Source organism: Aptenodytes patagonicus, chromosome 6, assembly GCF_965638725.1.
Source record: "Aptenodytes patagonicus chromosome 6, bAptPat1.pri.cur, whole genome shotgun sequence".
In the NCBI taxonomy this organism is placed as follows: Eukaryota; Metazoa; Chordata; class Aves; order Sphenisciformes; family Spheniscidae; genus Aptenodytes; species Aptenodytes patagonicus.
In genome coordinates, this window is record NC_134954.1 from 60,661,263 (window position 1) to 60,683,211 (window position 21,949).

The window sequence follows — 21,949 nt, forward strand, 5'->3', positions numbered from 1 at the left end:
ATGTGGGCAGATGCAAACAGAGATGATATACTCACCTTTAGATGGCCCCTTTGTCACTGCAACTTTGGAAAAAAAAGGCTGTATAGAGCTAGAAATCAGGCTAGGGTTGCTCAACTGGTATAAATCTGAAAGGATGCACAAGCTTCAGTGAAACTACAGTTATGTCTGCCAGAAGAAAATCCATTCTGGTATGTTTTCCTTTCAGTCATATGAGAATTCCAGCAGTAAATACTAGGGAGTAGTAGAAGAAGTGGGAAAAGGCTATAAACTTCGAGCTCTAGCACATAAAACATATTCTAACTATCATGACTTAGAGAAAAGCTGTTCTGGTGGACAGTTTATTCAGTAGCTGCACGCTGAAAGTTTCACGTCTGTATCTTAAGCATTTGGTACTGCATACAAATAGTATTTGTTTTCCAGTCACTGACAGATGCCCCCACAGACATTTCAAGCACACCATCCATTCCAAGCTCTGCTCAACATCTTTGCAGGCTGAGCCGATTGCTTGTTTCAGAATGAAGTTATGCAATTCCATTTGCTGAAAAAGGCCCTATCACTCCAGTGACAACAACCTGAAGCTGTCTTTATGGTTCAATGAAAGACAAGATCTCTTTGCAATAATTCTTCTCTTTATGCAATCAGAAATATCATACAGAAGTAAAAACCTGACTGTTAAGACCCCAGAGCCTTAACTTTGAAAACTGCCTTCATATTTATGTTCTGTTTTGTGCCAGAATTCTCTGATGTAGACGGATATGTGGTCATTTTGGGAACAGTAGGAAACCATTATTGTAGTTGTCATTAAAGAGTCACCAACCATTTATGCATGTAATAGGGCCTCACTTTCAAAAAGCAAGCACCAAGTGTAATTATGGAACTGTTGACAAATGCATACATTTTAATGTCAAACAACATCTGCAGTCATTACACCTTTTTAATAAAGAGAGGTATTCATCAGTTCATTCAGAGTAGAACCCATCAACAATTTTCAAGCATTATTTTTAAATTAAAAAAAAAACAAACCACAAACAAAAAATAGTGATTTTATTCCTTTCTGTGAAGCATTTTAATAGTGTTTATACTTTCACTCCTTCCAAGTTTGTTTTCAAATTTTAAAATGTTCACCGAAATGGGACCAAAACAACAAAAATAATGTTCTTTATAGGCTGCTCATGCAAAGCTTCGTTTCTCATTAAAATGCTTAATCAAGGACTTTTTGAAAACGTAATTTCAAAAATGAAACCTCTAAGTTGTCTTCTGTCTCAAAGAAGCAAGATCAGTTTTCCTTCTTTAACACTCCCACACTTTTTTTGGACTAATTTTGACTCATACCAGCCATTGAAGATAAAATGATAGTTTCTAGCAACATTTGTTTCACTGAGCCAGAACCACTGAAAAATCACAGTTTATGACTTTCAGCCCCTGCTGTGTTTCCTCAGGTCCTTTTGGGAACAAGCTGCACTGCCATGCAGCAATAGCACTGCAATTCCGGCCACCAAGTTCCTGCAGGCAGTCAGGATGAAGCTGTTTGCTTCATGGAGTTGCATTATGCTAGTGCTCGATGGAAAGAGATGTCAGCAGCGCACATGAACCCATGCTATCCCCCTGCAAGCATGGCTTGGACCTTACAGTCAGGTATGGCAGGTAAAAGTATTACGGTAAACTACAGCACAAGGCAAAAACCAAAGTGTAAAAGGTGTCAGAGGGGCAGATTTTGGCTGATGGGCTATTGCTGGTAACAGTGGCTATTCCAGGAAGACAAAACAAGAAACAGCTTGACTCCAAGGTCCCAGATTTAGTAAGGGAAACTGGACATCAGAAATATCTGTTTTACTTGGTCACGAAAAGACTGGATGTCTTTTATTGTCTTTTTTTTTTTTTTCTTTTTTTCCCCAGAATCACTTATAAGCTATAACAGTAGACCCTGTGCTGACATTTTTGCAGTGCTCTTTAACGAATTTTCTTAAAGGCTACTGCTGTGTTTCACAAAGAAATTTAAAATTCTCCCAGAGCTAGCTACTGAAACTGATGCAGCCTGAGAGCCTCATTCTTCATACCAAAAGCTGCTTCCATAAGTACCATATGTGCTCTTGCCTACCTGCTAGGATGAGCAGTGCTGATGGTGTTCAGGCATGCACAATACTGACAGAGTTCAAGATTCTATCTCCCAACCCCTTACAAACCTCTGTGAAACACATATAACCAATTTCTCCCTCAGGTGTCTCTTTCAGCCTTAAGTATCTCAAATTAAACTAGCTTTTCAGATCAACAACTCATCCCATCAGAGCATTCATTTTGAACACTGCTTTACTCACTTATCATAATGACCATCTTTTCCTTCAGTTCTCACTTTTCATCTTCCCAGCTGCTTAAGAAATGGTTTGTCAAACTTTGATCAGCATTTATAAAATAAACACTTTATTCCCAGTCACATCAACATCACCCAATTCTACACGTTCTCTTATATCTCCTGGGATATAAAGACTCATAAGCTCAAAAATAAAAATTATGGATCTGAAATATACACATCCCATATTTCTTCAAGCCACACACACTACATCCCTACAGAAGCATCCTAGCAAAACTATAAACATGCACTTTGATTGATCGAGGTTCAAGCTACACTCTCCATCATTTATCAGCAGTCCTGGTTAACGGGGGAGGTCCCGGGCGACTGGAGGCTTGCCAATGTGACGCCCATCCACAAGAAGGGCCGGAAGGAGGATCTGGGGAACTACAGGCCTGTCAGCCTGACCTCGGTGCCGGGGAAGATGATGGAGCGGTTCATCTTGAGGGCACTCACAAGGCATGAGCGGGACAACCAGGGGATCCGGCCTAGCCAGCACGGATTCATGAGAGGCAGGTCCTGCTCGACCAACCTGATCTCCTTCTATGACCGGGTGACCCACCTAGAGGACGAGGGAAAGGCTGTGGATGTGGTCTACCTGGACTTCAGCAAGGCCTTTGACACTGTCTCCCACAGCATTCTCCTAGAGAAGCTGGTGGCTCACGGCTTAGACAGGTGGACTCTGCGCTGGGTCAAAAACTGGCTGGACGGCCGGGCCCAGAGAGTTGTGGTGAATGGAGTTACATCCAGTTGGCGGCCGGTCACGAGCGGTGTTCCCCAGGGCTCAGTACTGGGGCCGGTCTTGTTTAATATCTTTATTGATGATCTGGATGAGGGGATCAAGTGCACCCTCAGTAAGTTTGCAGACGACACCAAGCTGGGCGGGAGTGTTGATCTGCTCGAGGGTAGGAAGGCTCTGCAGAGGGACCTGGACAGGCTGGATCGATGGGCCCAGGCCAACTGTATGAGGTTCAACAAGGACAAGTGCCGGGTCCTGCACTTCAGCCACAACAACCCCATGCAGCGCTACAGGCTTGGGGAAGAGTGGCTGGAAAGCTGCCTGGCGGAAAAGGACCTGGGGGTGTTGGTCGACAGCCGGCTGAACATGAGCCGGCAGTGTGCCCAGGCGGCCAAGAAGGCCAATGGCATCCTGGCCTGTATCAGAAATAGTGTGGCCAGCAGGAGTAGGGAAGTGATCGTGCCCCTGTCCTCAGCACTGGTGAGGCCGCACCTCGAATACTGTGTTCAGTTTTGGGCCCCTCACTACAAGAAGGACGTTGAGGTGCTGGAGCGTGTCCAGAGAAGGGCAACGAGGCTGGTGAGGGGTCTGGAGAACAAGTCTGATGAGGAGCGGCTGAGGGAACTGGGGTTGTTTAGCCTGGAGAAAAGGAGGCTGAGGGGAGACCTCATCGCTCTCTACAACTACCTGAAAGGAGGTTGTAGCGAGGTGGGGGTCGGTCTCTTCTCCCAAGTAACAAGCGATAGGACAAGAGGAAATGGCCTCAAGTTGCGCCAGGGGAGGTTTAGATTGGATGTGAGGAAAAATTTCTTTACTGAAAGAGTGGTGAAACATCGGAACAGGCTGCCCAGGGAAGTGGTGGAGTCCCCATCCCTGGAGGTATTTAAAAGACGAGTAGATGAGGCACTTAGGGACATGGTTTAGTAGACATGGTGGTGTTGGGTTGACGGTTGGACTCGATGATCTTAGAGATCTTTTCCAACCTCAATGATTCTATGATTCTATGATTCTATAGATCCATGATTCAGACTTCAATGCCAGAAAGGCATTAAGAGATTTTAATGTCATTATAATAACCTATTTTGACCTTTTGTGTAAAATCAACTACAGAATTTCATTTTTTAATTCCTGCATCAAGACCCTTATGGGCTGGTCAGCCAGAGCACACGCAGTAGCTCTCTGCACCCTGCAGTCAGGTCCGACAGGGCTGGGGTCCCTCTTAGCTTGGCTCTGCAATTGAAACTTCAGCCTTGATTCAACACTCTGCGAAAGCCTGACAAGTTTTAAATATGAGCAATTTCATCACTGTTCAGCTCTCTGAAGTATCTTGAACCTGTTAATCCAACTGTTTTAATTACAGTTCTTAAACCAGAAGAGAATGTATCCCTGCCGTAGCTGAAATCTTTAACAGCACATGGCTGAGCACAAATGTTTGCAAGGTCAAACTTCCATCATTTCCAATAAAACATCTTTTTATTCAGTTTTTCACTGACTACCTGTTACTATATTGACATTTGGCTTCCAGTCTTACTTTTGCCCTAACCAGTTCACCTGCAGCCTCCATGATAGCCTTCATTAAGCACATGCTTACTGTTTTATTGTGCAGTTCCCTGGCAGATAACACTTCAGCTGGCCCCAGTTTTCCGGAGTACTTAACAACTCTGTTTACTTTGCCCCATGTTCCTAACTTATAAAACCTCTCCTTTCTCTCAGACCACTTTAATTTCATTTTTCACCTCCAGTTCTATTTCAGATTAAAAAAAAAAAAAAAAAAAAAAAAAGACTGTTCTTTGCGCAAAGACTTGAACTTCTGCAAATAATCCCCAGGGAGCAATATGTTTAAAGCCCCCTCTCTTCAATGGATGAATGAACTTGTTATTCATCCAGTAAGACGCACCTCTTGCCCATATTTAAAATAGTGCTGGCTGTTGGACTCAATGCAAAGGTTACAGTGATACCCAGACTTCAGTTTTACTACTGGGAGACCAGGCAAGGTACACCTCTCTCCCCTCCACCCAGCAGTAAGTTACTGGCATAGATACAATCAAACTCCAAATCAAAAGCAATTTGTTTCATTTTTTTTTTTAATCAGAGGACTCTGTCCTTTTCAAATTTAATGGACACCAAGATAACTTCCCTCAAAAAATAAAATTAATTAAAAGTAAACTTTAAAATTCCCAATATGTACAAAATTCCTACTGTACTTCCAATTACTTTGGAAATTGAGCACATACATTTCATTGCAAATACTCTGAGCTAGAGATTCAGAATTTGAGCTGTACTAGTTATGATTACCAAAATGAATCCTGTAGTATTGCTGTTTCTTGATTGGAGTCTCATAATCTAATAAAAGTAGCTAATAATTTTCAATTTCTCAGAGGGAGATAACATTTTATGATGCTATAATAAATAAAATACATTAAAGAGACATAAAGAACTTTAATTCTTTATTTCATTGTGAGGTGCTGACGCTCTCCACTCCCCAGCTAAAATGTAGCAGCAAGATGCATGTTGCTTTTACCACCTCTAACAATTGCAGAGTCATGAAAAACTGTAGGCAGAATACTTACTGCCAGATCATTTGGGACTCATTTCATTGCTTTGTAATTCTTTGCACCTCAGATGCAAAGAGTAGTTATAACCCCTATAATAATTACTATTATTCTATTCTGAGGTGAAAACTCATGTACTGGTTAGACTGTGTTGTGGTTTAATCTCAGTCAGCAACTAAGCACCACACAGCCGCTCGCTCACTCCTCCCTCCCCCCCGCCGGGATGGGGGAGAGAATTGGAAGAGTAGAAGTGAGAAAAACTCATGGGTTGAGATAAAAACAGTTTAATAATTGAAATAAAATAATAATAGCAACAATAATAATAATGTAGTAGTAATAATAATAATACACAAAGCAAGTGATTTTGCAGTTGCTCACCACCCGCCGACCGATGCCCAACCAGTCCCTGAGCAGCAGCCCCCCCTGGCCAGCTTTCCCCAGCTTTATGTACTGAGCATGACGTCACATGGTATGGAATGTCCCTTTGGCCAGTTTGGGTCAGCTGTCCTGGCTGTGCCCCCTCCCGGCTTCTTGTGCACCTCCCGTCTTCTCAGTCGGTAGAGCATGGGAAGCTGAAAAGTCCTTGACTAGTGTAAGCACTACTGGGCAACAACTAAAACATCGCTGTGTTATCAACATTATTCTCATCCTAAATCCAAAACACAGCACTGTACCAGCTACTAGGAAGGAAATTAACTCTATCCCAGCCAAAACCAGGACAGACTGGAAAGGCCAGTAAGAGCTGGGGATTCTGTTGGGATCTGCAACCAGCCCTGGACTGACCTTGGACAACTTGATACGCACAAATGCTGACACAGACCAAATTAAACATTCTCACCAAAACACTCAGAGCTCCTGGAGGCAGATTGGAGATGAGTGTTTCACCCTCTGCTTGTATACCTCAGGCCTGACAGATTTGTTCTTACAGACTCAGAGTAATGAGTGTTCAGTCAAGACTTTTCTGAGTAACAAATAAAGCAATATGCAACGGGAGGTTTCTTCTTCTCTTCTCATTCCAACAGCAGAGGGATTAGTACAGGCAATGAACTCTGGGACTGATTGTCATTCTCACCCTTATAATACAATTGTCTTGTTAAATGCCAGAAAATGAAATCTGTACTCTCAAAAACTGGATTTTGACAGCTCTGTTGTTGACAGACTAACGCAGTCTCCGCTGTGATGTGCCTGGGTGACAGATGGCTTATTTTTCCTTTTTAAAATATGTATTTACTCATCTGATAAAGAATGTGTTATTTCCATAGATAGCTTTAAAATTACTTTTACCACAATGTCACCTAAATGGATGTTCGGGAGGGATCCTTCCGTTGCACTTGGGGATTAGACAGTTTCCTACCATCCAAGTTAAGGCTCCCCCTGGCTGAGGTACAAAAGGTCATGTCAGCCCGTCCTCCCCTGTCGCTTCCCCGCTGAGGTTTGAAGGTGGCTGTGTCAGTCACGTACCCCAGCGGCCCCTGCCCCGTGCTGGTGCAGGGTGACCTGCAAGTCCTGCTGCTGCAAGAAAGCAGTCGGGGAGACCTACACCATTTTAAGAGCAGTGTTGGAGGGAAAGGAGAAATCAAAGACTTGAAGAACACTGTGCAAAGCATGGTATTTCAGCCTTGCTCTTGAAAGTACTGGCGTCCCTGTGGTGATGGTCACACCTGACACAGGCAGGCTTCAAAAGGGATTGAGTTAGTCCCCCACATGCTCTGTTCTGCTGTAAAGTCCCAAAGTGGAACATTCTCTGTGTTATTTATAAGGAAATGTCAGGCAAAGGGAAAAACTTTTTTTAAATTAACACAACTGAGAAATGCAGATGTACAATTTACAGATACACACACTGAAGGGAAAGCATTAATAAGACAGTAATTTATTACAAACTAAACAATGAAAATTCATATGCCAGAAGCATGGTGTGAACAAAAATATGCAAGAACACCAAGTACAGTACTGAAGGCTTGATATGAATATTAAACATGTTTTGTTTAGTCAAAGAACACCAACATGTTTAAATACACATGGAAAAAATCTATTCCAAGAATCTCAGACAGGAAAATTGGCTACTCAGGACATGCAAAATACATGACCAGACTCACTGTTAGACATCTGGCAAACTGAAACTCTCTGAACCTCATTTGCCCAGCCAGCAAACAGTGTACGCATCTGCCTACCTTGGAACACAGGAGAATTACCAAATTCGTGGCTGGCACTTTAAGATGCAGCTCCAGTACTGCTAACGATCTGGTTGAAGCTATATTAAGCTTTTCAGATGAAAAATTATATATGTGGTAAGCATATTAATATTAAAAAATACATTTTCAAAGCCTGAAGTTATGTTAAGTTTATGTCATATCAATGACGATATGACAGTTCCATTATTGGATGGATCTTTCCTCCAGCAATTACCTAGGCCAATAAGACACATGCCTGTAGGTGCCAGATACATCACACACCAAAGCAAATATCCAGAATTAAATTACATTCTGTTAATTATCACCTTGCAAAGCTTTGGGACATGTTGACATCCCCAGAACATGAAGAATAAAACCATTATTTTATATTTCTCATCATCTTTTATATCAATGTTCAGCACTCTTTGGAATAAAAAAAATACACCCAAGACTAAAGGCCATCTGAAAACTATCATGTATAAATATATTACAAATACAGACGGGGAAGATGAGGCTAAGGGACTAACATAACTCATAGAAAGAGGAGATTACTAATCATTACCTTGCAATAAAGTTTTAACATTCTGTATCCCAGGGCCATTTTACACTGGTCTACTGCTTTCACTATCACATGATAATTACAAGGAGAATTAATAGTATGAGAGAGGGGACTATGCAGGTTTTAAACTATGACCTTTCAGTTAAAAATATTTTGTATATATATACACCTGTAACTCCTCCCCCTCTGTTTCTCTCTCTATATATATACACCTAAAATTCTGATCTAGCTTCAGTTGCCTACTGTATGTCTAAGCTAAGAGCCTCGCTCCATAGATAACAGACACTGGCATGTTTCAGAGGTGGTCCATGAACTTAGCATGGACACCCTCACAGTGAGATTAGCCAAGTTCTGAAAATAGCTCACACATAGAGAGAGAGCAGACCACTATCTTAGATTAGATACCACAGTATCAGACAGCAAAAAATAGATGAGCTGAATCCCACCCAGACCTTTTTCCCAAGCTGTGTGCTAACATCAGTGTTTCTATCTAAAAGAGGAAAACAGAAAACAAACATTACATTATTATCTATATTGCTACGGTTCACAAGTGATTACATAAAGGATCCTCTCCTATGTATCTGGATTATATCAGACTAAGCCAACATCCGATGGATCAATAGGCTACTGCATTGGGTTTGCGTGGCAAGGTTTTGGTAGTGGGGGTCTACAGGGGTGACCTCTGTGAGAAGCTGCTAGAAGCTTCCCCCATGTCCGACAGAGCCAATGTCAGTCGGCTCCAAGATGGACCCGCCGCTGGCCAAGGCTGAGCCCATCTGCGACGGTGGTAGCACCTCTGTGATAACGTATTTAAGAAGGGGGAAAAAGCTGCTGTGCAACAGCAGCCGGGAGAGAGGAGTGAGAATATGTGAGAGAAACAACTCTGCAGACACCAAGGTCAGTGGAGAAGGAGGGGAAGGAGGGGCTCCAGGAGCCGGAGCAGAGATTCCCCGGCAGCCCCTGGTGAAGACCATGGTGAGGCAGGCTGTCCCCCTGCAGCCCATGCAGGTTAACGGTGGAGCAGATATCCACCTGCAGCCCATGGAGGACCCCACACCAGAGCAGGTGGATGCCCAAAGAAGGCTGTGACCCCTTGGGAAGCCCATGCTGGTGCAGAGTCCTGGCAGGACCTGTGGACCCGTGGAAAGAGGAACTCATGCTGGAGCAGGTTTGCTGTCAGGACTTGTGACACCATGGGGGACGCATGCCGGAGCAGTCTGTTCCTGAAGGACTGTACCCTGTGGAAGGGACCCACACTGGAGCAGTTCGTGAAGAACTGCAGCCCGTGGGAAGGACTCACGTTGGAGAAGTTCATGGAGGACTGTCTCCTGTGGGAGGGACACCACGCTGGAGCAGGGGAAGAGTATGAGAAGTCCTCCCCATGAGGATGAAGGAGCAGCAGAGACAACGTGTGGTGAACTGACCACAACCCCCATTCCCCATCCCCCTGCGCCGCTGTGGGGGAGGAGGTAGCGAAAATCGGGAGTAAAGTTAAGCCCAAGAAGAAGGGAGGGGTGGGGGGAAGGTGTTTTCAAGATTTTGTTTTTATTTCTCATTATCCTACTCTGATTTGATTGGTAATAAATTAAACTAAATTTCCCCAAGTCGAGTCTGTTTTGCCCATGACAGTAATTGGTGAGTGATCTCTCCCTGTCCTTATCCTGACCCACAAGGTTTTCATTATATTTTTCTCTCCCCTGTCCAGCTGAGGAAGGGGAGTGATAGAGTGGCTTGATGGGACCCTGACATCCAGCCAGGGTGGACCCACCACAGCTACCCACCACACTGTAGAAATGGGGGAAGTGTCTATCGTTAAAAAGGCTTCGTCTGAGCTAATCTTCCTACCTATTTAAATGCAAGCTGTGTGAAGCACATTTAAAAGATAAACCAAAAGGCAAAACCATGCATTTTACAGACTCGAAATAAGATTGTATCCTCAAAGCACTGTCTTAGCTACAGATCAGCTCAAGTAGCAGTAAGCAAACAGTAGTTTCAAAGGAAAGAATCCATACCATTTCAGTAAACGATATAGATCACACACCTTCTAATAGACCTGCAAATTGGATCTCACTCCCAACAGGGCTGGAGAAACTAAGGCACAACAAAACTCATACATGAGCAAATGTAACTCACCTACCATTGGCTTAATATCCTATAGGGTTATTCCATGACTCCTAGTTTCCCCAAACTGCAGGCAGTGAAATGGGTACCCGGGGACAGTCAGCACAAGTTCTACATTTCCCATCAAATTGCATGTCCACGTGCATTTGTGACAGCAAGACACTAGTACATGCTTTGGAGTTTCACAGCTACAGATAGTACAGAGAAGAAAACAAAATTGCTAATCAGTGCTGTGACTAGCCAGCAAGAAGATGTGAATTGCACTGGAAGCTGGAATGATGAGAGGTAAATCCAAGTCCTCTTTCCCCATTGGAAGAAAAAAAACAAACAAACTAACTAAAAAAAAACCAAAAAAGACTTGGAAGGTATTGATAATATTCCACGTGGCAGCTTGTGAAGGATGATTAACCGTTACTAAACAGAGAAATGGACTTATGCATCAGGCAATAAGCTTTACAAGAAAGAAACAACCTGTTTAGAAAACATTCAGACTCTTCCCATATGTTACTGAAAGCCAGAAAACACCAATGGGTTTTAGCACTATTTTACTTGTATTTACAGCTAAGTTCAGTGAAGACGAGGACAACAGAAGCAGGACCAGATAAGACTTCAGGGTGAAACTTGTCTGCCACAGAATAGCTATTTAACAGGACATGACCCTACACCATTTCAGTGGTGGTCCCTCATCTGGATCAGGTAGATTGCCACACCTCCTGTGACAGTTTAGGAGCTTTCAGGGTCAGAAGGGATTTTGAGTGAGCAGGAAGATACCTGAGGTTTGCAGAAAATTGACTGCCTCTAGAAAGATTATATTAAGGCCATGTCTAGACCCAGCCAGTTCTTTATATGTACCTTGAGATGTGCACTTTTGCTTCATCCACACTACTTGAATTTCAACTATACCCATTTTCAGTCATGACAAACACAATCTTGTCCCACATGTCTGATGTGGTCATGCAAACATTGTCCCAGCTGTGTCTTCTATCAACTTACTGTTCTGCCCTGTCACAAATTCCCCTCTGTTGCACCAAATGCAAACTATTTATCTTTGCTTTTCATGGCATATTTCCAACCTATCTACCTGTCATGACTCTGGCATTTGCCCTGTCAAAAATGTCAAACTCCTCTGGCCATAGCCTTATATTTTTCAAACAAGCACATTATTGCTTTCTCCCATGTCACTCCTTCATGCCTGTGAGCATTCAATTTCTTCCTCTTTTTAATCTCTACTTCATGACTTTTTGCCGACAAGAAAGCCTAGCAATAATTATGTACCTGGTAGACTGAAACTGCCACCTATGAAGCTGATGAAGACTTTTTGGCACTCCGTCACCTGCGCCACTGTGTTTTTTCGCCCTCAGAAACTTAACTGCAAACTCTTTGGAGCAGGGATAGTCTCTATTGTTAGCTGTTCCTCACAGTGGGACCCAGTGTGGTCCAAGAATACTTGGAAGAACCAGTAAGATTGCTTATGTATCAACTGCAAAATGTATTTCAACACTTTACAGGTGACAACAGTAAGTTAGGGACAATGTATCTTCAGATCTCAGTTCTTAAAATGGTAAGGTCTCCCATGAGAGAGCGCTCTCTTTTGAGCTGGTAAAACATATATCAATTAATTCTGGTTTGCAGATGCATGTCATGCAGTTCTTCCTGAAAGCATGGCAAGGAATGGGTCTTTTTACATTGTTCAACCAGTGGCACCACCTCTTACAAACACCACACCAAAAAGAGGCAAAAACTCCACTGATGCAACTCAGACAGAAAAGAAATCCAGCTGACAGTGAAACTATTCACACTATCTGTGACTTGCAGCAGATTGCCAGTTAAATCTTTCCACTGTTGCTGCATGGACTCGGGTCTGAAGGGCAGTTTAATAAAAGAAATAACCTCCCCAAAGTGGTACAAGTTCAATTTCGGGCCTGTCAGCCTCAGTGTTCTAGTAAAAATCAAAATCTGTTGAGATAATGTTTCAAACCTTAAGAAATTAGATGTTTTACTTTGATAGAACTACACTGAATTACATGATTGGAAGAGTTGCCTGTGCATTGAGGATGTTCTGGAGTTATGCTGTGATCAGGTCTGTGCCTTTCATTCATCTGCTACAAGGTACTCCTGTATGTCAACCACTATCAGCTGAAAGCGATAACATCTCTTGTTCTGCAGGTTTCTTATCAACAGCTTGCATTTGCCCACTGGCTTTGAAATGGTTTCATCGCACATTTCAAGCACATGAATGCATTTCTCCAGCCTAATGTTGCTGTTTATCAGCGTTGCTTGGCTTACAGGGCAGTTGGCTCTACAATCTAGCTGGAATCAAATTAGCTGTTGATAATATGGTTGTAAATAAGCTGAGCAGCTGAATAGCTGTACATCACGTGTGTGCAGCTTGATCTGCTGGGAAGTCTTAACACAAGATCTTCCTGAGAAAATTTTCAGAGTAGTTTTTACATCAGTGAACCTTAAATAACTGCAGCTATGTATATGCCTTTGAGAGCGCAGACACGAGTTCACAGAAGCGGGAGGCTTCACTAGCTCCACGCAAATGCCTATGGGGAAAACTAGTCATGAACCAGTCCTCTGCAGTAATGAGATGGTCTCCTTTGGATGCAAGCCACACTGAGCTGGCACAGACACAGTGAGCCTCAGGCCCCGAGCTAATATGACAGCGCAGATGTAGCCTAGAGGTTAGTGTCCCTAATTGCCTTTGACGGTCAACAGCGACAGACCTCTTCCTTCCCCAAGGAGCCTCTCCCTTCTCACCAACCAATTTGGCCATCTAGTTTAGTACCAACCATCAACTGATGTAAACACTCTGCTATGGCCTCAATCACTGCATGTACTCTGGGTTGGGTTTAGACGTTTTGTAGAGGGGTGATGCCTTTTGGAACAAAAACATTGGACAAAAAGTAAACCCTCTTTTCAAAACTATAAACTCAGCATTTTTCTTCCCATCCTTCATCTGGCTTGGCATGATTTCTGCACCAAACCCTTAGCTTCCTTTGTGTTTACAATGTAGAGTCCAGGTGATGAATCTATGAATAGACCTCTCAACAGCCTCTCCCGTCAGCTGCAGACCCCACACCACAAATGATTTCACCGTTAATTAGCAAACCATTAAAGTCTCCAGAATTACAGTATGGTTGCCAATATTCTCAGCTTCAAACCACTAAGTACCTTTTCTTCTTTTCTGCTTTTTTCGCTTAACAGGGAAAAAAATGCATCTCTCACCAATCTCATCCTATCTGCGGTTCGAGTGCTCATCAAACACCTGGAGTAGTCATAGTTGTATTCCTGGAATTATTATTCTTACTTACTCTTTTTTTCTCTTTATTTCCAGTGGTAGAACAGGAAGTTTACCTTCATTTTCTAACTGTTTTCCCTTTTAGTCAGCTGTATGAACAGGCTTTATTTTGGCTTCCCCTTTCTCTCTCTATTTTTTATTAGAATTCCGAGCATGCTGTGCCTCTACTGTTTGATACTTATTTTTTTAAACCTTTAAAACATCTTAATATTCCTTTTACTGTGGATTTCAGTAGCTGAATGCTTCACGTACTGCCACTGTTTCAGATACATATCCTTGCTAATAGCAGCAGCCCAAATAATAGTTCAGCAAAATTCCAAAATTATGAACTGTGGAAAACTGGGTTCTTGCAACAGAAACTTTCGGATAGTCTAAAAACAAAATTAGGCCATGATGCCAAAATTGACATAGAGCCCCAAACACAGATTAAAATCACTCAGCTCATTCAACTAAATGTCTAATGACCAATGTGTCTACGATGTGTATGTAACATAAATGAATTAAAGATTCTCCAAATCAATGTATAATGTGAGAAAAAAATGTGGAAAATTAGTTAATCTGGTTTTGTTTTCTCCAAAATATTTGTCAAGAAACATGCATGTTTGCAAATAGATTCCTGTGTGTTCCCAGACCAATTCTTGACCTGTTCGAACCATGTCAGGACATGCTACATCCTATAATACGATATGACCTCTCACAAAGCTCCTCTCTAGTTTATGTGTACCTTGACATACCAGCTGTAGTAGAAAACACTGTATGTGTGGGTTTACTTACAGTTATGACAGGTAGCTCCCATGTAGCCTGTATCATTGCAATCGCAGTAAAAGGTGGTCCAGGACTGAGAGCATTTTCCTCCATGTTCACAGTAGTTGGGTAAACATCTAATTGGACACAGTTTTAAAAAAATGCAATTAATTATAAACATTTCTGTAAAAATAATGTGCTTGAAAAAATAATTATAAAACCGTCTCAACTCCTCATTCAGGCAAGAGTTTCCTAGGGCTGAATCACTGTATAACACCTGAAATAATTACTTATTCCTGTGATCTGTGATTCACTTCAATTACAAGCACTGAAGACAACAACATTTAATATATCCAGCGAGTAGGTAAAGATCACCCTCAATAAAAACATTCCCCTTGTCCTCCACTTGTTAGCAATTAAAGTGTCACAAACTTTCTGAGCACAGAGAAGGACGAGTAACAGGTGAAAACGCTATTGAAATCTTGTTTCAAAGGAGAATCCCTTGTTCTCTGATTAAACAGGCATCATTGTTATCAAAATTAGGCTGAGTTACATTTGTGGTAACACAAACAGCATGAAAATCTCAGAAGTGAGAGGAAAAATATGCTTCAATTATGAGTTCTATACTCTCTCTTCTTCCCCTCATTTTAGTTTGTATGCCTCTAAAGTATTATTGTGAAGCAAATTATTAAAAGAAGAAATAGGCAAAACAGCATGCAGCTTGGGAAGTGAACAGAAACAAAAGCTGTGGGAGATAAATTCAATCTCCAGGACAAGAACTGAATGCTGATCTGAACTACACTGGTGTAAACACAGGCAATTCAATGGAGATACACCAGCCTAAATGGAAACAGAGATTGTTCCATTGTTTGCCTTTTCTTTCCTCCCCCCTCCCCCCCTTACTGTATATTAGATAATATCTTTTACACTCTATGTTTGACTTTTGATAAATGAGTAACTTGTTTATACCACTGATTCAATTGTGATGGGTGGGTGGATAGAAAACAGGCAAGCAATTTATCTCTTACACACCAGCACTCCATTAGGGTTTGCTTTGCTGTAAAGTGAGCTTGAAAACCCTTTTTATGTCCCAGATCTTTCAGTGGTGTTAGTGGTGAAGTCACTGACGCTACCTACATTCGTACTAGCTGAAGACATGATTTTATTGTAGTTCATCTCATCCTCAGGAAATGCTTTTGCATTTAAGTGTGCATATTGCTTTCAACTGCGGCTTTCAGTCTGTTTCTTCTAGAATCCTTACAACTAAAACACATTTCATGCATGCAAGCAGAAAACCTGTATGTCACTAACAGCCATTGCCTTTCACCAGCCTCCCGAGCCCCACCAGCCAAACATTCATTAACTTACTTGAGTCCAAGGCTGTTTAGAGCTGCCAAACGTTGACAACCCGAAGAAACCTGTTTATGCGCATAGAGGCCTATCAGACTAACCTCTCGTCCTCAGTATGCTTGTATGCAAGTACGTGCATACATACATATACTCATCTGTGTAAGTGTGAGTCTGAGATTTGTTCTAGAACTCAGGTTTACTTGATTAGTATTTATTCCATCGTACATAAAATTATAAAGATCATATAAAAATTAATATGAAAGATTAATTCATTTTTATTAATGCTTACGCAATTATAGTAATTATTTATTATTCAAATACTAGACATACGGTATTCAAGAAGAATTATTTATAACTATCTGTAATATCTTTTAAAACAATTATAAGATATATTGGTCTTATAAAAATTGTTGTTATGGCTTCTGTTAATCATTGGGCTCAAATACAAAATGAGGAAAGAGAACGGGAAACACATGCCTGGTTTTCCAGCTCACCAGGGAGCTTTTTTCAGTGCTGTGGAGAACACCTTGTTTCTAAAACAAGAGGGGATGGCCAAAACGGTCGGTTTTGCCCCATCCTTACAAGGCAGGAAGTCTGAGAAGGGATTAGATTTTGGCTTTTAATGGTATGCTGGGAAATCATCTAACAGAGCCTAACACCCTGCTGGTACAGTGACAGCCCAGTCAGCCCCTCTGCCATTACATCTACTCTTGGCAATGGTGAAGAGAGATTTAGGGGCTTTGGGTCGATGCTGAAGAAAGCAAGAGCCGCCTACAGGATGGCAGAAACAGGACTGGCTGGTGTGTGATCTGCACCCGGCTAGCTCTGCAGGACCGTGTGAGCTCCCTTGAACCAGCAACTCCCCAATAGCTTCGTCCCAGAGGCTGCAGGAGAAGCACAGTGGTTCAACAGCTCTGTGGCAATATATATGAATTTTGCCTGTAAGAGCAGATTTGCTCATATTTGGGCTTTCGTCATGCCTGCCCTTGCCCTCAGCATATTGCCTTTACTTCTACCTGCTATCTGGTGATAAAAATTCATTTATGTCACCTGCATAACAGCAGTAGTTATATTCACATCACAGGGGTGCTGGCGACAAGAAACATCTGATGTTAATAAAGCTCTTTGGCGAGGTAAAAAGAACAGTACTGTGTTATTATCATAATTTACATCATCAGTGTAATGGACAAATATGCTTTCTGCCTATTTTAAGCTACCTTTTATTAATTAACCCAATGCAGTAGAGCTAATTACTAGTCATCTGTGGTTTGCCAAAGGCCCGTATCAGAGGCTTAAGCATGTTTATTCCCTTAAAACGGTTTCCTTTTAAAGGCTTTACTTGTCTTACAAATGCAGACACTTTTTATTCCCCCAACAATGCACGAAATGCAAGTCGAACTAGCCATGTAAGCTTTTAATGATATTCATAAATTCAGAATTAAACCTTTTTTATTCCTTAGTCTATTTGCTTTAATTAGCACCAACCGCATCGATCTTGTTTTTGGTCAGATAACTAACCCTTCTAAGAGCTTATGAAACAAATTTCTTTGCAACTGTAATAATTACCATAATCCCATTCTAGCTGAGCAGTTGTGTCTTCATTAGAAGCAAGATTTATCCTAATTGTCAAAGAACTCAAAATTAAGAAATCCCTATGATTAAAATTAATCAAGGCATGGATAAATCACAGGTTGTTCCATTTGCTAACTGTCCTGGATCCTCATGTTGAAGGACTTAAACACATATTAATTTAAAATATAAATTAATATTTTCACTGTAAGAGAATCAAGCAATTTTAGCTAAAAATGCAGTGGTATCACAGAAGGTTTCATAGACAAAAACTTGCAGCAGGCAGCCCCTGACCTATTTGCAATTGAAAAGAACAAACAGAGCAACTCAATTTTTGTGAGTATCATAAATGGGACACTTCGAAATTTAATGATTTGCCTAAGACAGTTTGTGACAGAGCAGGGACTCTGATCTCAGTACCCTGGACTTCAGGAGAGCAGACTTTGGCCTCTTCAGGGATCTGCTTCATAGAGTGCCATGGGACAAAGCCCTGGAGGGAAGAGGGCCCCAAGAAAGCTGGGTAATATTCAAGGATCACCTCCTTCAAGGTCAGGAGCGATGCATCCCAACAAAGAGGAAGTCAGGCAAAAACGCCAGGAGGCCTGCATGGATGAACAAGGAGCTCCTGGACAAACTCAAGCACAAAAAGGAAGCCTACAGAGGGTGGAAGCAAGGACAGGTAGCCTGGGAGGAATACAGAGAAATTGTCTGAGCAGCCAAGGATCAGGTTAGGAAAGCTAAAGCCCTGATAGAATTAAATCTGGCCAGGGACATCAAGGGCAACAAGAAAAGATTCTATAGGTACGTCGGGGATAAAAGGAAGGCAAGGGAAAATGTGGGCCCTCCCTGGAATGAAATGGGAGACCTGGTTACGTGGGACACGGAGAAAGCTGAGGTACTCAATGACTTTTTTGCCTCGGTCTTCACCAGCAAGTGCTCGAGCCTCACCACCCAAGCCGCAGAAGGCAAAGGAGGGGACTGGGAGAATAAAGAGCTGCCCACTGTGGGAGAACATCAGGTTCGAGACCGTCTAAGGCACCTGAAGGTGCACAAGTCCATGGGACCCGATGAGATCCATCCGTGGGTCCTGAAGGAACTGGCGGATGAAGTTGCTAAGCCATTCTCCATCATATTTGAGAAGTCATGGCAGTCTGGTGAAGTTCCCACTGACTGGAAAAGGGGAAACATAACCCCCATTTTTAAAAAGGGAAAAAAGGAAGAGCCGGGGAACTACAGGCCAGTCAGTCTCACCTCTGTGCCTGGGAAGATCATGGAACAGATCCTCCTGGAAGCTATGCTAAGGCACATGGAGGACAGGGAGGGGATTCGAGACAGCCAGCATGGCTTCACCAAGGGCAAGTCCTGCCTGACTAACCTAGTGGCCTTCTATGATGGAGTGACTACATCAGTGGACAAGAGAAGGGCTACAGATGTCGCCTATCTGGACCTCTGTAAGGCCTTTGACACGGTCCCCCACAACATCCTTCTCTCCGAACTGGAGAGGTATGGATTTGATGGGTGGACTGTCTGGTGGGTGAGGAATTGGTTAGATGGTTGCATCCAGAGGGTAGTGGTCAACGGCTCAATGTCCAGATGGAGATTGGTGACGAGTGGTGTCCCGCAGGGGTCCGTATTGGGACCAGTACTGTTTAATATCTTCATCAGTGACACAGACAGTGGGATCGAGTGCACCCTCAGCAAGTTTGCAGATAACACCAAGCTGAGTGGTGCACTCAACATGCCAGAGGGATGGGATGCCATTCAGAGGGACCTGGACAAGCTGGAGAAGTGGGCCCATGTGAACCTCATGAGGTTTAACAAGGCCAAGTGCAAGGTCCTGCACCTGGGTCAGGGCAACCCCTGGTATCAATACAGGCTGGGAGATGAAGGGATTGAGAGCAGCCCTGCTGAGAAGGACTTGGAGGTACTGGTGGATGAAAAGCTGGACATGAGCCAGCAATGGGCGCTCGCAGCCCAGAAGGCCAATCGTATCCTGGGCTGCATCCAAAGAAGCGTGGCCAGCAGGTCGAGGGAGGTGATTCTGCCCCTCTACTCTGCTCTGGTGAGACCCCACCTGGAGTCCTGCATCCAGCTCTGGAGCCCTCAGCATAAGAAAGACACGAATCTGTTGGAGCGGGTCCAGAAGAGGGCCACGAAAGTGATCAGGGGGATGGAACACCTCTCCTGTGAAGAAAGGCTGAGAGAGTTGGGGTTGTTCAGCCTAGAGAAGAGAAGGCTTCGGGGAGACCTTCTTGTCTTAAGGTACCTCTCAGTACTTAAAGGGGGCTTATAAAAAAGATGGCGGCAGACTTTTTAGCAGGGCCTGTTGCGACAGGACAAGGGGGAATGGCTTGAAACTAAAGGGGGGTAGATATAGACTAGATCTAAGGAAGACATTTTTTATGCTGAGGGTGGTGAAGCACTGGCCCATGTTGCCCAGAGAGGTGGTGGATGCCCCATCCCTGGAAACATTCCAGGTCAGGTTGGACGGGGCTCTGAGCAACCTGATCTAGTTGAAGATATCCCTGCCCACGGCAGGGGGGTTGGACTAGATGACCTTTAGAAGTCCCTTCCAACCCAAACTATTCTATGATTCTATGATCTTCCAGATTCCAGATTAATTCATAGAATATATCATGGTGAATGAATCTTATAAAAAAATAAAAAATAAATGAAGCAAATAAAACTTTCCCTCCTTCAGCCAAGCTGGAAAACACACACCTTAGCCATCTAAGTGAGCAATATGCAGAGCCTGCACAAAAGCATTCACTGTCCTTAGATGAAACATTCACCTCCAAAACTGCCTGTGTGCTTCCTTTGAATTCAAAGGACAAACTGCATAGACATTAGAGGGCGAAATTTGGCCCTTTGATAGGAATGATGAAGAAATAGCAATGACAAAATTACTTGAGTAGGAAGACTGAAGGAGTTCTACACATTTGATGTTACACTTGACTGGAAATAAACCCGGTACTTTCAATAAGCACCTCTCAGATTTTGTTATAGTCAGCACAACACACCCTGCCTGCACCACTCTATTCTTCCTAAATGAAGAGGGAAAAAACGAGAACTATCAGAGAGAGAAAGAAAAAAGGGGCACACACCTTCTATATTAAGACTGTCAATATGCATCATTTTGAGACAACCACTAAGTCCCTAAAACTCAACAATGCCATAACAAGAAAACACATAAAATTTAGAAGTTTTTCTATCAAGAAAGCATTTGCCTAAATATTATCTCAAATTCATTTTATTTCAGCATGTTTTACTTTTTATGGGCTTCAGCTATTTCATGTATAATTAACAAAATATAACATTAACAGGGGTGACTTCATATAGCAGGCATGCATGTATGATGAAACTCATGGCGTTACTGTAATAGCCCATACTTTGCTTTGGTAAAATGGTGCCTTTCCACTAAACTCAATAGATTGAGGCCAGCTGCAACAGCATGGATTTTTGTCCTGCTCTGCTGAGCCATAAATCTGTGAAATTCCTTGTCAAAGGTTATTTTGGATACAAGAAATGGGTTCAAGGGGAGACCAGACAAGCATTTCGAAGAGAAATCCACCAATGTTACTACACAGACAACGTGTAACAACTTCAGGGATTTACCAAGGGAAAAACAAATGAATATCATAGAGCATTAGAAAAGAAACTACTACAGGAGCACATCCCACTCTTATTTTCCCCTGGATGTCCGTTTGTGGCAAAATAGCGGGCTAGGTCTCTTAACTAAAGGGAGAAAAGAGAACTACCAGAATCAGAAGGAGGAAGGGAGAAAGAGTGAGTAAAAGCAATATTAAGACAGGCTGCAAAAGACTTAACACTCTCCAGATATTTGGTTTGCCTCAGCACACATTCCCTCCTCATCACCACACATCCCAACTTCTCTCTCCTCTTGCAACTTCAGAAAACTGAACAACAACTTTTAAAAAAGTGTTGTGGCATACTTCAGTTTTTTCTTTCTTAAGCCATCTACATTTTCTTCCCTAAATTTATTATGTTATGAGAAGTCATGGAGTACAAACAGAACAAGAGTAACGTGAACAAAGACAATTTTTCTATTCCATGCTGGAAATCATTTACTCTATCACAGTGAATAGATGTAAAAAAAATCTAAAGGGAAAAAAAAAAGGTATTTTTTGTCATTTTAATAATTTGTCACAAAGGTAGGTTTTTCTTCTTTCTGAGATTTGCAAAACTTGATGACTGAACTTTTAAAATATATTATTATTTCCATTGTTGGCTGCCTTGGTTCTCAGACTGCACTTTCATACCACTGTGAGACGAACATTTAGAAGATCTGAACATTGATGCCAACTGCCCTCAGGCATGCGGCTGGGACAGAACTGTGGGAGGAGGTTGTGCTGGGATCAGTGCGAGTGAAGGAAAAAGAGCCTGTTATCTATGCCTTAGATGAAAGGCATTTTTTTAAGGTTTGATTGCTTTGTTGTTAGAACACCTACATTTTTAATAGAGGTAAATGTGCT

General features: G+C 42.4%; 1 protein-coding gene across 1 annotated transcript in view; it reads right to left on the bottom strand.

Moving 5' to 3' along the window:
- Positions 1-21,949, bottom strand: part of CNTNAP5 (contactin associated protein family member 5) — a 310,358-nt gene that overhangs the window by 110,117 nt on the left and 178,292 nt on the right. Inside the window, exon 11 of the mRNA XM_076342919.1 lies at positions 14,568-14,674. Within this exon, the coding sequence (XP_076199034.1) occupies positions 14,568-14,674 (107 nt within the window). The remainder of the gene's footprint in view (positions 1-14,567; positions 14,675-21,949) is intronic.